Genomic DNA, 17581 nt, shown 5'->3' with positions numbered 1-17581 from the left:
AAGGATTCACAAAAATAGGAGGTAGCTGAGAGGTAATCGATCTCACATGAGCACCAATAGAAGGGACAACACTCTTATCGAGTGCCCCCCGGTGGTTATAAACTATACAAGTCATTCAGACATTTGGATGGTAAAAATTTGTAAGTCCTGCAAATATTGCATAAGGAGACGAGGCCAGGAACTATAGGGTAACTGAAATAATAATAATGGTATTTGTGTAGCGCTTACTATGTGCCAGGCACTGTATTAAGTACTGCGTTGGATACAAGCAAATCGGGTTGGACACAGTCCCCGTCCCACATGGTGCTCACAGTCTCAATCCCCATTCTAAGATGAGGTAACTTAGGCCAAGAGAAGCGCAGTGACTTGCCCAAAGTCACACAGCAGATAAGTGGCAGAACCGGGATTAGAACCCATGACCTTCTGACTCCCAGGCACGTGCTCTATCCACTACGCCATACTGAAATCAGACTTTAATGGACAAAAAATCTGGGATTTTCTCTTTCCAAAAAACAGTAATTGAATGGCAAAGTTTCTTCAATAATTTTATCCCATTTGGTAGCTTTAAAACACAAAATAGCTAACCAAACACATAATAACCCAGCTACCGGCTGGGGTCAGTTACCCAAGGAATCAATCAATCATTCAATGGTATTTATTGAGCACTTTCTGTGTTCAGAGCACTGTACTAAGCACTTGGGAGAATACAACGGAGTTGATAGACATGTGCCCTGCTCACAGCAAACCTCCGGGTCTTTGCCAAGAACTCCAGGTTCTTGACCAATTCCATCAGAAAAAAAATGAAAAAGATTTATGGACTTAATTAAAAATGAACAAATTTGCAGACGTAATCCAAAATGCAGATCAATCTTATTAATGAAAATAGGAATATTGACAGCTCACCATCCAATCGTATAAAGTCATCTTGCAAGGCAGATTTAGGATGGGGTGTAAATTGGCTTAATCCATTCTGGCAAGGAACATATTAAGAAAATTAAAACACTTTTTTTTCCAGATTCACTCTGAATTTATCCAGTTGGAAGGGGAGAGGGGTGTTCAATTGGGATCAAAGTAACAACAGAGGCAATGAAGCACTAGTGGACCTAGTTAGATCTCGTGGCTGAGAAAGATTCCCAGTGGAAGAGAATTCCTTTCTGACATTGATTTTTACCCTCGATCCCCTCAGCTCTGACCTCCATCCCCGTGGCATTGGATTGGGCACTCTGCTCCCTCCTTGTATTCGAGCCCTCTCGCTCTTGGCTCTGGTAAAGTTGAATTGGTATGGTCCCCTTGCTTACCCCCCCAGGGAGTCTCCCTGTAACTTCCCCTTAGCTAAATATGTGGCTCTGCCCCCCACCCCCACCCCGGGTGGAGACTAAATGGCTGAGTCCACTCTCCCACCTCACAGAAAGTCTCAATGGTCTCTCAGGGCTTCTCACATCCTCCTTCAGTAGATCCCTCCAGAAACAGTGTGTTTGAGTCCAGAGTAAGAGACAATCAGTGAAGTTCTTCAGAAAGTGAGGGGTAAACAGGAAATTGCTCAGCAAACAATGTTGCCTTGAGGAACCGTTTCCTTCCCCTCCTGTTCTTATTCTGGGCCAGGGTAAGAGCTTTAATAGTATCTTGCTGCAGAGTCATGCTGAGGGCATGACAAGTTGGCAGCTGACCCACACATCACATCTTTGGAGAGGCATGAAATGCCATCGCTTACTTTACTTGGAGGGAAAGTGTGGATTTCAGTGTGAAGCCCCTCAAGGCAAGAGTGGAGACTAACCAAATTCATAGAGTCCAGTCAGGAAGGGAAGGCATAAAGCCAGAAGTAATCCTTAGCACTGAAAGTAGGCATGTGGCCTGCTTGGTGAGGGGCAAGGATTACTCACAACCATCTTGCTTCTCTTCCTGAATGCTTCTTAATCACGTGCCTATTAATTAGAGGACATTTGGCTTACGTGATAAGACAGCCGGGTCAAACTCTTGCTTGCCAATTCCAATTATCCTTTTTGTCCCAAGTTTTCTTAACCCACTGATCCAGAATTTGTCCTTTAGTTAATACATAGCTAAATATCTACATCCCAAGACACTTGGGTGACACAACATTAACAGCAGAACAAAAGGCAGAGTGGAGTCCAGGACTGTATTGCAGACTTCGGTGACAACATTCAGTGGGCATTTTCAGTTCATTATGGCTCTTAATCATCAACTGTAATGAACAAGTCAAGATAGTAGTAGAGGAAGAAGTTTTCTAGAGCTTGTTTCACTTCAAGTTTTAGTCTTATGCTTCTTGTTGTCAGTGATGAAGGTAACAATGATGAAGAATGCTAGGTTTTCCTGATTGATTTCTCATCTCCCCATCCTCTCTCCTTCCAAACATTACTTCAGTACTTCTACCCCAACTAAACACTTGAGTATTAATGACCCCATTCTTAACACTTATCTTTATACTCTATCATCTCCTTCATGCTGCTTGAGAAGCAGCGTGGCTCAGTGGAAAGAGCACGGGCTTTGGAGTCAGAGGTCATGGGTTCAAATCCCGGCTCGGCCACTTGTCAGCTGTGTGACTCTGGGCAAGTCACTTAACTTCTCGGGGCCTCAGTTACCTCATCTGTAAAATGGGGATTAAGACTGTGAGCCCCACGTGGGACAACCTGATTCCCCTGTATCTACCCCAGCGCTTAGAACAGTGCTCGGCACATAGTAAGCGCTTAACAAATACCAACATTATTATTATTATTATTATGTGTAATTTATTTTACTGCCTCCCCCCACTAGACTGCAAACCCCTTGAGAGAAGGGAGTAAGGCTTCTAATCCTATTGTATTCATTCATTCAATCATATTTAGTGAGCGCTTACTGTGTGCAAAGCACTGTATTCTCCCAAGCAGTGCTCTGCAAAGGTAGGCACTCAATAAATACTACTTACTAATTAAGGGGAAATCCATAGCCCAAGAGGACACTGAAACATCCCTTACATCAAAAGGTGTCTGGATCAAACCCCATCCAGTTGAGTCACCAGGTTTAGCTAAACAAACAGGGAGGCAATAATGTGGACAGGACTCATATGTAGCAAGACAGAACTTCACCACAGCAGGGAGTGTCAGTGGTACTTCCTGGGCCTGCAAAGATGGTTTCACATCCAAATCTTCACCAAATTCTGGAAGCAGAACTCTCTGCAGTAACCATGTCCACCAGTTTCCCAACACCTTCCCCATTATGACATCAGTAAAATGGATGGATTTAAAGCAAAGAAGCCATGTGGCCTAGTGGAAAGGGAATAGACTCTGGAGTCAGAGGACCTGGGTTCTACTCGCAGCTCTGCCACCTGCCTGTTGTGTGACTTAGTCAAGTCACCTAACTTCTCTCTGCCTCAGTTTCCTCATCTGTAAAACGGGCATTCAGTGACAATTCTCCTTCCTACTTAGACTGTATGCCCCATGTGGGTCAGGGACAGTGTCTGACCTGATCATCCTTTATTTCCCCAGCGCTTTATACAGTGCTGGGCTCGTAGTATGAGCTTAACAAATACCAGTTATCGTTATCATCATTTGCATTAAACATACTCACAATTCTCTGGGGTCAGGGGCTCTGGAATATGTTTCTCCCAACTCCATTCTGTCAGTAGTCCAGTTATATGAGCAGAACTAAGGGAATGGTTAGAACAAAGGGTTAGATATGGATAATAATAATAACGTTGGCATTTGTTAAGCGCTTACTATGTGCCAAGCACTGTTCTAAGCACTGGGGTAGCTACAAGGGAATTAGGTTGTCCCACGTGGGGCTCACAGTCTTCATCCCCTTTTGACAGATGAGGTAACTGAGGCCCAGAGAAGTGAAGTAACTTGCCCAAGATCACACAGCTGATAAGGGGCGGAGCCGTGATTAGAACCCACGATCTCTGACTACCAAGCCCGGGGTTCTTTCCACTAAACCACGCTGTTCACAAGTTACTTGCTGGCACAGCCCATTCAGCCTTGTTGCAACTGCCTCCTGGAGCTTTCCCAAGCTCATCGTAGGCAGGGAACATGCCTACCAATTCTGATGAACTGCACTCTCCCAAGTGCTTAGTACAGTGTTGCTCTGCACCTGGTAAGTGTTCAAGGGATACCATTAGTTGATTGATCGATTGATGGAGTCCCACCCATGGAAGCAATTCCTTCCCGAATTTGTCGAGTTTGGGCAATAATATACGAGCCTGTAAAAAGAGTTGCCCATATTTGGGGCTGTAATGCTGGTAGAATTTTGAGCTCTTAAGAAAAAAACCAACAAAACAAGCCAAGAAACTGAAGTCCTTTTAGGGGCAGTTGGCATCTGACGCTGGAAATGACTTCAGCTTTTACTCGGTTCTTGCACATGCAGAACACCCGCTTTACCATTTGTTGTTGAAAGACGTAGCAGAGCTCACTCTTCCCCGGGTATAGGGCATCTTCCCATTTGCGGTCCTGTGACAAATGCAATCGAGAGATGTCAGGGTTTGGCAGCCATTTCAGAACGGAGGTGCTTCTAGCAAGAAATTTATGAGTCGGCTTGGCGAGCACCCCTGATGGTTGAGGAACCCCCAACAGTTGGGGTGGAGAGAGGCAGAGTGTAAAAGGCAGACGGTCCAGTGTTAACCCTCTCCCCACACCTCACCACACCAAGTTCACTAAGAGTACCCCACTGTCTTCTAGCCATGGAAATGCGGGGGAAGGGGAAGAGGGAGAGGGGGGACGGACGGACGGACAGATAATTGGCCATCTCACGCAACCCCCTCCTACCTCAAAATACTTGGATTACCCCTTCCCCACAAACCCCCCCCCACAGCATGTATGTACACATCCTTCTACTCAGTTGCTTCACTTACCTGAAATTCATTTTAATATCTGTCTCCCAGGTTACACTATAAGTTCCTTGAGAGCAGATAACAAGCCTACCAATTGTATTGAATTCTCCCAAGTCCTCAGTACAACACTCTGCGCAAAGTATTCAGTAAACACCACTGATTTGGGACTTCGGCTCTCATGTTTGTTGGTAAAGACAGCAGTGAGTCAAAGTAGAGAACAGCTGAACAGTCAAAAAACCCTAACAAACCATTCTGTGAATATCCATTACATTTTTTCCCATCTTTAATTTGATCATTGATAAATATTAACTGAAGAGGAGGAGTAGGTGGAGGAGGAGGAGGAAGAAAAGGAAGAATGCAAAAGGTTTCCGGAATGGAGCTCCGAGGAGCTAGATGGACAGGTTAGGCTTTTAAAATCGAAACAATGCATCATCTAAGGAGCATTCACAGATATTGCCAGTGAAAAAGCCACCATAGGACAACTACAAAGCATTTCTACAACAGAACCAATCTGAATAAAAGGCCTACAACAAAAAAATCAGACAAATATGTCAAATGTTTAATTTTGTTTAAAATAACTGATGGCAAAATAAAATATTTACATCACATCTTATTGTGTAAACATGTAAGTCTCTGTACAAAGAAATATACATGCAAAATCATGTGGAAATTTAACTGAAATAAGAAAAAAAAATACAAACGGAAGTTATGAGGTTTGTATGAATACATATCCAGTTCTGAGTTTCTTGTAGTTGTTTCTTAAAAGTGTCTGTACAACTTTACAAAGAACAGAAATAAAGGAATAAATAAAATACATCGGAAGCTGCAGAGCTAGCTATGCAAGCCGGTTTATGGCTCAAGACCCCCCAGGTCTCCCATTGGAGGGTGCAGGATGGTCTCCTATTCGCTGTATTTCCAAAACACAGATGAAAACACATCCATGCAAACTCAACGCCGGACAAGAAAACCACAACGGTTAGTTTAAAAATACCTCCCGGATCAACGTTACCTTCTTCCCCCAAAAAACTGCACTGGGACACAGTCACACGTGTCAGGTTCTGCGGCTGCTCGACGGGAATTCTTTACCAAAGAGCACAAGAAGTCGGCTGATTATTGTACAGAAAATAAACATTTAAAAATTCTAAAAAGGAGTAAATGTCAAGATGGATTTTGGGAAAATAATACTTTGGCATTTTGAATAATAATACAATACATTTTTTAAATGTTACCATATCCAGTTTTAGATTTGGAGTAGGAAATCCTATTTTACAGTCTTGAAAACTGATCCTGATCTTCACTATGTGTTAGCGACCTCCAACCAAGAGCACAGTGATACAATCCCGCCCACCACCCACACATCCGCTGGACACGCACACGGACAAAACCATACAGCTCGCCATACTGAGCATGTGCTTTTTCTATATATTTATTACAGTTACAACAGAGGTCCTCATAAATAGTTGCATAAAATGTTAAAGCCACAACATTGCACATGATATGAAATAAAACAGAAAAATCCCAATGAGTGCATTTACAATATTTTCATCTGACTGTATACTGTGCAACAATCTGAGTGGCAGGTGTGGGGTGAGGGGTGGGGTCAAACCCAACATGAAGTCTGGTTCTGATGGGGTGTCAACGTCAGAGCCCACACTGAAGACCCGCACAGTGGTGTTCCACCATTTCGGAAAAAGGGTGGGAGAGGTGAGGGTGGGGGTGAGTTATAGACCGAAGGCAGGAAACAGTCTATGTACAAGTAAGGCCTACATTTCATCAGAGCAAAACGATTCATTCTATCTGTATGCAAAAGTTTGAGGTTGGATGCACTTAAAAGCAGAGTCCGGTCTCAGTGCACTGCCGCTATGTGAGTGACGTGTAGACGAAGGAACTGGAAAAGCTCTACGTCCAGGTGGAAAGCGAGGTGCCGATGGCAACCAGGTCCACGGACGGCCACTTGGCTAGTCTTCTCCGTGTGTGTTGGTTTTGTCCATTAATACCAGTGGTTTGAACTTGGGCATTTTTCTTTTCCTCGAATAAATCTTGAAAACTTTAAGTTCTTTTGCAAAATTCTTTTTCGTATTTTAAAAAAAGTATCCTTTTTTTTTTTTTTTGCAGAAACCTGAATAAAACACTGTGATCCAGCAACGTTCTCTGACCTTTGCAGAGCATAACATGAAAAAATCCTCCACCCCAGCAGAGCTTGCATTTGTAGTCCCAAGTGCTGCTCTACGCAGCGTCCCTGGAATGCAATTCACACGATGAACGTATTAGCAGCTGATTGGCTGTGGGTTGTTGTTTTTCTCCTCAAAATTCAAATTAACAGCTGATTTGGCAGGAGTAATTTTATCTCCAGTCTCACTGGCAGGTGAAAGAGAATGAGAAAGAACTTCAAGATAGGTCAAACTCTAGGCAAGAGCCTGCTCTGTAAGAAGTTTTTAATGCTACGAATGGGTCGAACATCGTTCTGGTGTTTTCGCCGCTCAATGAAAGAAGTCAGTCTTGATGTATCGATGCTGTCAGCACTTTTGCCGTGGCCCAGCTGCAGCCATGGCTCCTGGAGGGACAGGGCAGCAGAAGGACGCTTAGCAGGATCGTCCTGTAGTAGGAAACATACAAAATCTTTGGCCTTCTGGCTAACTCCTTTAAAGTAGTCATCTGGGAAACTAAAGTCTAAGCGGCAAATGTTTAGGCAGGTTTCCTCTACGCTGTCGTCCAGGAAAGGAGAGACACCACTAAGAAGGACGTATGTGAGCACTCCAATGCTCCAAATATCTGAGGTAAGAGAGACAGGGTTTCCGAGGATGATTTCGGGAGCTGCGAACTCTGGGCTTCCCAGTAACTGGTGGATGTAGTAGGTGGTGTTGAGTTGAACTGCGTCTCCAAAGTCGGCCAGTTTGATGGTTGGCTTGGCCGAGCTCTGGTCCACCAGAATGTTTTCAGGCTAGAAAATATAATACGAGAGTAATAAAGGAACAGGGTCTGGCAAGCCCGGACTCGTCGATCGAAAGGACTCTTGGGTTCGTGCCCACCTCCATCACCACAGTTCAACTGAGAGGCACGGCAGAAACTCCCCAAGGGCAGTACGCGAATGCTATCGGCTAAAGGGCGGAAGAGCCAAAATCTGTTTTGTAGTAACAACTGTGGTGTTTGTTAAGGGCTTACCCTGTGCTAAGTACTGTACTAAGCAATGTGGAAGGTACGGGATGATCAGTTTGGACACAGTGCCTGTGCTCATGAGCTCATCACACGTGCTGGAACTCATTCTCTGAGTATGCAATTGCTCACCCAAAAAGGTTGCTTAAACCATTTCTTTAGGGTTCTGAAAGGCTCCTGCAAGTGTCCAAACGACAACTAAACACCTGCACCATTAGGATGCACGTATTTATCAGAGATATTTGTATGGGGCAAGTCAGGAGAATAACACTTGCTTCAATGCACTTTATAAATGAAGGGACCCATGCTATCTGTGGTCCATCGAAATTTGCATTTTGAGGATTGTGAATCTCTGCTGAGGCTGGTAGGAAGAGAGCTGATTCAGCTAGCCATTTCCCACCCAGAGGTGTGGGGCCAGCTAAATCCTTATCGTGGCTGGCTGCTCGGAGCAGATTGAGAGGTGGCAGAGCCTCCATTCCTGAGAGTCGGGAAAATCTCAGGAGAAATCCCAGGGCCCCAGCTGCCCTGCTGCCTGCTGGGATAGCCCGCTTGGACTTTACTACTCCTAATTTGATGGGCAGTGGTATCTTACTGAATCTCTGTGAAGGGGTCACTGGTTTGCTCCTCCTAAAACTCTCTGGCCCTGACTTGAAAGAGGAAGGACAGTGGGGAGGAGGGGAGAAGGCAAATCAGAGAGGAAGCCCAATTAGTTAAATGCAATTTCAGTATGCCTCGAGACCAAAGGGCTTTTGGTGGAAATAAACCCTCAACTCTATAACAGAATTGAATGGGCAACCCAGGGCTCATTATATGAAGTCTCACATTGCATTATTTATTTTTTCCAGAATGTGTCTTTTGCAGATATTGTTGGGTATCTGAATTTGTTTGTCTTGCTTCTCCTATCAAATTAAAGGTTCTTCAAAGGCAAGAATGGTGTCTTCCATTTTCTTGGTAATTCAAGCACTCTGTATGTGGTCAGTGCTCAAGGAATACTACTACTACTACTAATAATAATGATGGTATTTGTTAAGCCGTTTACTATGATCCAAGCACCGTTCAAATCGCTGAGGTAGGTACAAGGTCATCAGGTTGTCCCACATGGGGCTCACGATCTTAATCCCCATTTTACAGATGAGGGAACTGAGGTCCAGAGAAGTTAAGTGACTTACCCAAGGTCACACAGCAGACAAATAGCAGAGCCAGGATTAGAACCCATGACCAGTGACTCCCAAGCCCAGGTTCTTTCCAATAAGCCACATTGCTTTCTAGTGGAAGCAGCATTACAACCAGGATAGGGGACAGGAAATACTATATCACTGTTATACTCACAAGGAGGAACAAACCACAACTGGGACCACACAGATTAAAACACTGATTTTCTGTCACCTTCATTCCCTGTTCTCGCTGCAGAAGAACTCTAGGGCTGTAATGTTTCTCTGCTCTACTGCAGATTCATAACAGAGTTCTGGATTTAGCTATGAGCCAGAGCGCCACTGGAAAGAGAAAGTCTTAGAGCAATTGTATGCTGTATTCTGTGAGCTTAACATGCTTATAGTGGAAAAAAAGACAGCCAAAAATACACCAAGTCTGTTTGAAAAAGTGCAGATCAAGGCTAACACACATGTAAGGTATTCGAGCCTGGGCTATTTGGAATGGGTCACTTACCATTACAGGCCTAAGGTTATATTTATACAGATATAAGATGTATAGAATTTGGCCTTTAAATAAGGACTATATACCCGAACCCAGTCACTTGCTGCTACTATGTATTTTCTACTCACCTTTAGGTCCAGATGGACTATTCTGCAGTTATGGAGGTATTGGACAGCTTCCAGAATCTCCCCCAGATACATGCTGATCTTCCCTTCGGTGAGGTTGCCCCATCGAACAACGCAGTCTAGAAGACGACCTTGGTCGGCCCTAAGAGGGGATGAATTCCTGGGTCAATTCTGGTCTCGGAATGAAAAACTGTATTTCAAGAGAGCCAAGAGGTAAGAATGTTTTCCTTTTAGCCATGGCTACTCTTTTCCTATACTGCTCTCATTTCATTGATAGTTACTTGTATTCAAATGAAAATCTCCCAAGGATATTTGGGTTTTAACAGTATTTCATGAGACTGCCCAGGGACAGCAACTTTTTCACTGGAGCACAGACGATTCCAGTGAGGCATAGTTATGGAACCAATCTTTTTTTATGAAGTCCAAAAGGCTAAAAGAACTCGCTGAAGCCTCTTCCATCTGTTGCCCTGATGGTGAATTTAAGAGGCACAAATTCCATTTGGAGAGTGGCCATTTTTAAAGTGGTGGGGATGTTTGGGAATTAGATATCTTACATCACGAGCTTATTCGGTTCTGGCAAACTACAGTAGAAATGGCATATGTGTAAATTTGAGGTGAGTGAGCAGGACAGTGGAATCTTTCCTTTATGTTGAGATTAGTAAGAGTGCAAACCCTGCATTGTATGACAACTGGGTGGAAACTACTTAGCACAGTCAGTAAAATCGATTGACCTCTCTGAAATGAAAGGAAATTAAATCAAACTCTAATTCCATTGAAAATGAAAATTCAACCTTTTCCTTTCCCAGTGGTCAGAGATGCCTGATACAGTAAATCATTCTTTAAATTATAATATTTTAAATGGCATTTACTCATTGCTTACTATGTACCAGGCACATAATCTGGTTGGACACAGTCTGCGTCCCACATAGGGCACAGAGTTTAATCCCAATTTTACAGATGAGGTAGCCGAGGCGCAGAGAAATGAAGTGATTTTCTCAGGATCACACAGCAGGCAAGTGGTGGAGCCGGGATTATAACTCTGGTCCTCTCAGACCTGTGCTCCTTCCACTAGGCCATGCTGCTTCTCCACAGAAGCATTGTGCTAAATGCTGGGCTAGATATAAGGTAAACTGATCACATACAGTCTAAGAAAGAAGAATTTGTATTATTTCTCCATCTCGCAGATAAGGAAGCAGACAAGAGAGGCTTTCTGGTGATTCTCCTTTGGTACCCACACATTATTCTGGGTCAGTGTGTTTCCAACGATTGTCTGCTGTGGTGGCAGTGAGACCGACCCCATAGGGGAGGAAGAGGGACTCTGTACGCTGCCATCCCAGGAGTGGAAAAGGGGATGCACAGAAAGGCCAAAGGAAAAGCAGGGTGAGCGAGTTGGGTGCCTTTTGTCTGGTTCTACCGACTCAAAAAGCCCTCCTACCACCTGAACACACTTCTGAGTCTGAGCTACTGAGAAGCCATCAGATACTTGGTTCTCGTCCCTCACCCTTCTGCTGGGAGTTGGTAAAATGAAGATTCTGATTGGCTAGTAGAGGATGGACCTTCCTTCTGTGGCCACCACCTTAGCCAGGCTCCTAGCCCACATCCAATTTGGGTGGCTAGCCTTGCCTAAAGAAAGTCTGCAGAAACAAGTGGTTGAGACAGCAGGGGTGGGAGAAGGCAACACAGCAGGAAATATAGACCATAAGATCAGGGTCAGCGGGCGGCCGGGTCCCAAATTCCTGCAGCTCTGAGGGAAGTCTCCCTCTACCGATATTTGAGACAGGGAATGAAGACGAAGAGAGGTCAGGGCTACGGGACAAACTGTTAGCCTGAGCCTGCTCCAGGGCAAATGGTCAGACTGAACCCTAACAGTAACACTTATATGAACAGACTCCAGCAGTGGGAGTCCCTCAAAAGTCTCCCTTGGGTCCCCTTCTATTCTCTATCTCCATCTACTCCCTTGCAGAACTCACTCGCCCCCATGGCTTCAGCTACCATCTCTATGTGGATGGTTACCAAATCTACCTCTCCAGCCTTGACCTCTCTCCGTCTACGCTCCCTCGCATTTCCTCCTGCTTTCAGGATATCTCCAACTGAATGTCAATCAGTGATATCAGTTGAGCACTTACTATAAGAAGAGTGCTGTACTAAGCGCTCAGGAGAGTACAATACAACAGAGTTAGCAGATACGTTCCCTGTCCACAAGGAGCTTACAGTCTAGAGGAGGCGGGGATAAATGTCTTTGTGCCTTACCATCTGTCCCTAGGCACATGGCACACATAATAATAATAATAATAAAAACAATAACGATGGTATTCGTTAAGCCCTATGTGCCAAGCACTGTACTAAGTGCTGGGGTGGATACAAGCAAATAGGGTTGGACACAGTCCCTGTCTCACGTAGGGCTCACAGTCTTAATCCCCATTTTACAAATGAGATAACTTGCCCAAGGCCACACAGCAGACAAGTGGTGGAGCCCGGATTAGAATCCACAAACTTCTGACTCCTAGGCCCGGGCTCTATCCATAAAATCCTAATGCTGGTATCACTGGAGACAAGATATGTATCTTTCAGGCTCCATAACCCAATAATTTATTAAGGGCTTACTGTGAACTAAGCACTGGTGACACAGTCCCTGTCCCAGTGAGTTTCACAATCTATTTTATCCCTGTTTTACAGATGGGGAAAAAGATGAGGTTCAGAGAAGTCTAGTGATGTGCCCATGGCCTCCCAGCTGACGAGGATGAGGCTGGGACTTGAACTCAGATCTCCCAGCTTCCAGGGCCTTCCCTATACTTGTGACTTTTGCCTAAAGAACTTTTATTCATGTTGAGTCTTGTATCCCCAGTACAATCATAACTACCTTGAAGGCTGGTATTTACAACCAATTCCAGCAAACCCAAACAAACACCAAAATTACTATATTATTATGGTGGTGTGTTTTGCTTTTACTTTTGCAAATCTCTAGTCTCCACAGTCTCAATACTTTGCTGCCATAACCCTCACACTAAACATGTCCAAAACAGAACTCCTCATCTTCCCACCCAAACACTGTCCTCCCCATCACCATATATGTCCCACCTGTCTCACAAGCCCATAACCTTGGCGTAATCCTCAACTCATATCTCTCATTCAATCCCCATAGTCAATCTGTCACCAAAGCCTGTCATTTCTATCTTCTCATCATCACTAGAATCTGCCCTTTCCTCTCCATCCAAACTGCTTTTACCCCGATCCAAACACTTATCCTATTCCCACCTAGACGACTGCATCAGCCTCCTCGCCTCCTGCCTCTCCCCACTCCAGTACGTACTTCACTCTGGAGCCCAGTTCATTTTCCTAATAAACTGCTAAGTACAAGTCTCCCCACTCTTCAAGAACCTCAAGTGGTTGCCCATCCACCTCCACATCAAACGGAAACTCCTTTCCCTCGGCTTTAAAGCGCTCAATAGGCTCGATCGCCTCCAACCTAACCTCACTGATTTCTTGCTACAGCCTAGCCCATACATTTCTCTCCTGTCTGTGTCCTGCCTCTGGCCTGGAACTCTCTCATCCTTCATATCTGACAGATCACCACTCTCCCCAACTTCAAAGCCTCATTAAAATCATATCCCCCTTGAAACCATCTTTTCCCCTAGTCCCTCTTTCTTCTGCATTGCCTACCCTTTAATAACTTGATAATCATTCAAACCCTCAGGCCCACAGCATTTATGTACTTAAGCGTAATTTATTTACTTATTTTAATGTCTGTTTCCCCCTCTAGACTGTGAACTCCTTGTGGACGGGGAACAGGTCTACCAGTTCTACTGTACTATACTCCCCCAAATGCTCAGTATGGCACTCTGCATAGAGTGAGTGCTCAATAAATACTATTGCTTGACTGACACAGCAGTGCTGCTCTGTGTCTTTCTGAAATTTTCCAAAATTGCCCCAGCAGATCTCCACCCCGGTTCCCAGCCGTTTTCTGGAACCCAAGAACTCCCATAGCTCCTTTCACTCCTTACGAAAAACCCAGGATAGGCCCGAGGTAGCGAGAAGGTGGGCCCGGGGAGCAGCAGAGCATACTCACATCTCCAACACTAGGACATAGCTGGTGGACGTCTCAAAAGTGTCAAGGAGGCCGACGAGGAGGGGATGCTGGAGGTTCTGCATGACTCCGAGTTCATGGGTCACCTGGTCTCGCTTCATCAACTTCTTGTTCACAAACTTGGTGGCCACTGATCGCTTGGTTCCTCTCTGGTCACATTTCTTTACAACAGAGAACCTGCCCCTGAGTGAGACAGAGAAAGAGAGAGAGAGACAGAGGGAGAGTTCAGTGTGGGTTACAGAGCTTAAATGTCAGGGATCATGAGACCACAAAAGAAACGGTTCATCTCAACCCAGGGAGTTCACTCCAGGGGGTGTCGTGTCCTGTGTGTATGTGTGTGTGTGTCTATGATGTGCAACCCGTAAGATGTAACTCAGTTGAAACAATGGTCAGCAAAGTGCCACCTGAATAACTAACAAGCTTCAAGCTAGATTCTGAGGTAGCTATGGTTTGCAAAATCTTACTGAACTAAACTTCTTAGACCCTGAGCCACATGTATGACAGGAGGACTACGCCGATTTGCTTACCGTGTATCTATCCCAGTGCTTAGTATAGTGTTCTGCTCATAGTACACATGAACAATTACTACAATTATTATTACTATTATTCTTATTCCTTTATTTCCCCTCAGTGTTGTCTCGACAGCTGAGGCTTAGCGAAAATAACACAGGCCTTCAGAGTCAGAGGTCCTGGATTCTAATCCCGCCTCTGACATTTGCCTGCAGTGTGATCTTAGGCAAGTCACAACTTTTCAGTGCTTTAGTTTTCTCATTTGTAAAATGAGGATTCAATACCTGTTCTCCCTTCCACTTAGACTGTCACCTCTGTATGGGACAGGGACCATGTTCAACCTGATTACTTTGTATCTACTCCAGTGCTTACTTCATATAGTGCTTGGCATATAGTAAGCATTTAACAAATATCAGTTATTATTATTGGGTAGATTAAACCATACCTGCCAAGCTCAGCCACTTCACTGAACAGGGAATCAAAGTTGTCTTTCCAGATGACCATGATCCCATCACTTCCTGGACCTGCAAGGAAGGAAGCATCAGGCTTAGAGCCCATAGGCTACCCAGACAGACATACAGACATAGGCAGTTGGGGTGCCTGAAAAAGTTATACATGGGGTGTCTCTCTCTCTTTCCCCTTCTCCCCCCCAACCTCAGTCTCCTGAGATTTAACTATAATGGGAACATAAAACATGTTAAGAAAAGTATCACATGCATGTGTGCCGGAGTAGAGTGGAAAATAAGGTTATGAATTATTAAAGTATTGCATTCAAATTATATTGATTATAGTAGCTTTATGGTATGCTTGGAAAGGTAGAGATTTTGAACATTCCAGTGGATTGAATTTATTCTGACCATTTTTCATTTAATAATGAAATAATCCTGAAAATACATTACTAAACAATTGCCATTTGCACCCTCCTTAGTTCTCCTTTTGAGACACATGGAATAAAGACTTCTTACATAATTTCTGAGGGATCAAAAAGCAGCGGAAAGAAAAATTCCTTACCTAGAACTCTCAGACTGGCTGAAGATGAAACTGAGCCCATGTCATTTACAGCTATACAGGTATAGATGCCATCATCTTCTGTAGTCACACCAATGATTTTCAGAGTGGCCTCTCCTAAATCACTGCCAAACACATGAAAGAGCACATAAAGCCAGGATGGAGAACCATCCACTGCTTCTGTTCTACCCCTACTGCCCATCAATTCTTGATCAATTATTCAGGTATCAGAATTTACTGAATGCCATATGTGTGCTGAGCACTGTGCTAAGAGCTTAGGAGAGTACAAGAGAGGAAACAGACATGGTCTCCGCCCTCAGGGAATTTACAACCTAATGGGTGAGACGGGAAGACCCAACTCATTCTCGGGTAGTGGGAGCAGGGGGGAGATACATCGAGAGAGCTGGTAGCAGGTGGATGCAGCATGGCCTAGTGGAAAGAGCATGGGCCTGGGAGTCAGAGGTAATGAATTCTTATCCCGATCTGCCACATGTCTGCTGTGTGACCTTGGGCAAGTCACTTAACTTCTCTGTGCCTCAGTTACCTCATCTGTAAAATGGGTATCAAGACTGTCAGTCCCGTGAGGGACATGGACTGCGTCCAACCTGATTACCTCGTATCTACCCCAGTGCTTAGAACAATGTGCTTGGCACATAGTAAGTGCTTAACAATTATCGCAGTTATTGTTATTATTGTTATTATTATTAAAAGCACAGAACCTGGAGTGAGGAGATCTGGGTTCTAATCTGGACTCTGCCTTTGGCCTGCTGTGTGACCTTGGCCAAGTCATTTAACTTCTGTGGGCCTCAGTTTCCTCATCTGTCAAAGAACTGTGAAGTACCTGCTCTTCTTCTCCTGTGCTGGAATGGGAATTGTGTATGACTGTATTTACCCCAGTGCTAAGTACGGTGCTTGGCACATAGTAAGTGTTTAATAAATACAAATATTACTACTACTACTATTAACACCTCAAGTATGAAAAATGACAGCCTAATGAACAAATGGAAGAGAATCTAAGCATTTACATGTAGAGTACTACATCTGGGCTAAGGAATCTGTCTCTAAACATATGTGTTCAGGGTGGTTGTTGGGATAATAGGACCTGGGGTTGGGGTAATCAATAAGAGAGAATGCTTTGTGGACAAGATGGGATTTCAGGGGGGCTTAGGAGATGTGAAGAACAGTGCAGGGATCTGATGGATTTGGAGCAGTCAGAGGCAGGAGTGTTGAGAAGCGGGCCCAGTGGCAAGATTGGAAGTCGCTTAACTTTTTGGTGGAAGAAGTCATGACTGATGGGGTGCAGTGGGCAAAAATTACAGCTGAGTTTATCAGACAGTTAAAATTGAAGAGGCCTGGTGCTGCATTCTGCAAACTGATAATGAGATAGTTTGGACAGGGAAAATTTCAAGTACCATTGTGCTTCAGGCCGTAATGGAAAGGGCTTTTCTTACTTTTCAAACCTTGCCTCCCTCTTTTCCCCCCGGCACCCCAGTCACCCACCAGGGTATGTTGAGCAACACAAGAACATGCACACGTGCATACGCACACACACACACACCTGTATGAGATGCTGTAGTGCCCATCGTTGTTCAGGGTATTGTGTTCAGGGCCCTTCCAAGTTACTGAAGCTTTGGGGCGACCACAAACTTTACATCGAAAAACAATTGTCTCTCCTGTCTCACATGTTACCTCACTTAATGGGATTATAAATTCTGGGGGAACTGAGAAAAGAAGAAGCAATTGCGTTACCAGTCTTACAGCCTGTTCCTTCGATTCCCTCCCTCGTTTCTCCACATGCACAAGACTGCTGAATCTGAACAGCTCAGGCCCCGTAACCCTATATCAGGGTATCTAAATGCTCTCTCCCCTAAATCTATGTTTATTAATATCAGGAGCCAAAAGAAAACTTACCATCATAAATGTAGTTGGGATTGAGAAGCTGAAACAACAAGAAAGAGTTATTGTAACAGAAAGAGTGCATTTCTTACACAGATATTTCTTTCAGTTCTTAAAAATCTAATTTCTCAACAATCTGCATGGGAAATTTTTAGTCAAAGCCATCAGCTTTATCTTCTTTGAACCCTATCCCATGGTTAGGTCATCCTAAAAAAGTTGGCCAATTTTACCTACCTACCCCAAATAAATATATAGAGGTGGTTTTTCCTCTAGGAAACTCAAGGGACAAAGGAACGTATTACAGGAAAATTACATTTTTTATGGTATTTGTTAGTA

The 17581-nt window shown here is 44.2% G+C and overlaps 1 protein-coding gene across 1 annotated transcript in view; it reads right to left on the bottom strand.

Moving 5' to 3' along the window:
* Positions 1-5354: 5354 nt before the first annotated feature.
* TRIO (trio Rho guanine nucleotide exchange factor) overlaps positions 5355-17581 on the bottom strand; it is a 324651-nt gene continuing 312424 nt past the window's right edge. Inside the window, exons 51-57 of the mRNA XM_029054039.2 lie at positions 17261-17288; positions 16908-17070; positions 15353-15474; positions 14787-14865; positions 13814-14014; positions 9751-9889; positions 5355-7757 (exon numbers count right to left, since the gene is read on the bottom strand). Coding sequence (XP_028909872.2) covers positions 7215-7757; positions 9751-9889; positions 13814-14014; positions 14787-14865; positions 15353-15474; positions 16908-17070; positions 17261-17288 — 1275 coding nt within the window. The 3' untranslated portion in view covers positions 5355-7214. The remainder of the gene's footprint in view (positions 7758-9750; positions 9890-13813; positions 14015-14786; positions 14866-15352; positions 15475-16907; positions 17071-17260; positions 17289-17581) is intronic.

Source organism: Ornithorhynchus anatinus, chromosome X3, assembly GCF_004115215.2.
Source record: "Ornithorhynchus anatinus isolate Pmale09 chromosome X3, mOrnAna1.pri.v4, whole genome shotgun sequence".
NCBI lineage: Eukaryota > Metazoa > Chordata > Mammalia > Monotremata > Ornithorhynchidae > Ornithorhynchus > Ornithorhynchus anatinus.
This window is presented reverse-complemented; position numbering and strand designations above follow the sequence as displayed.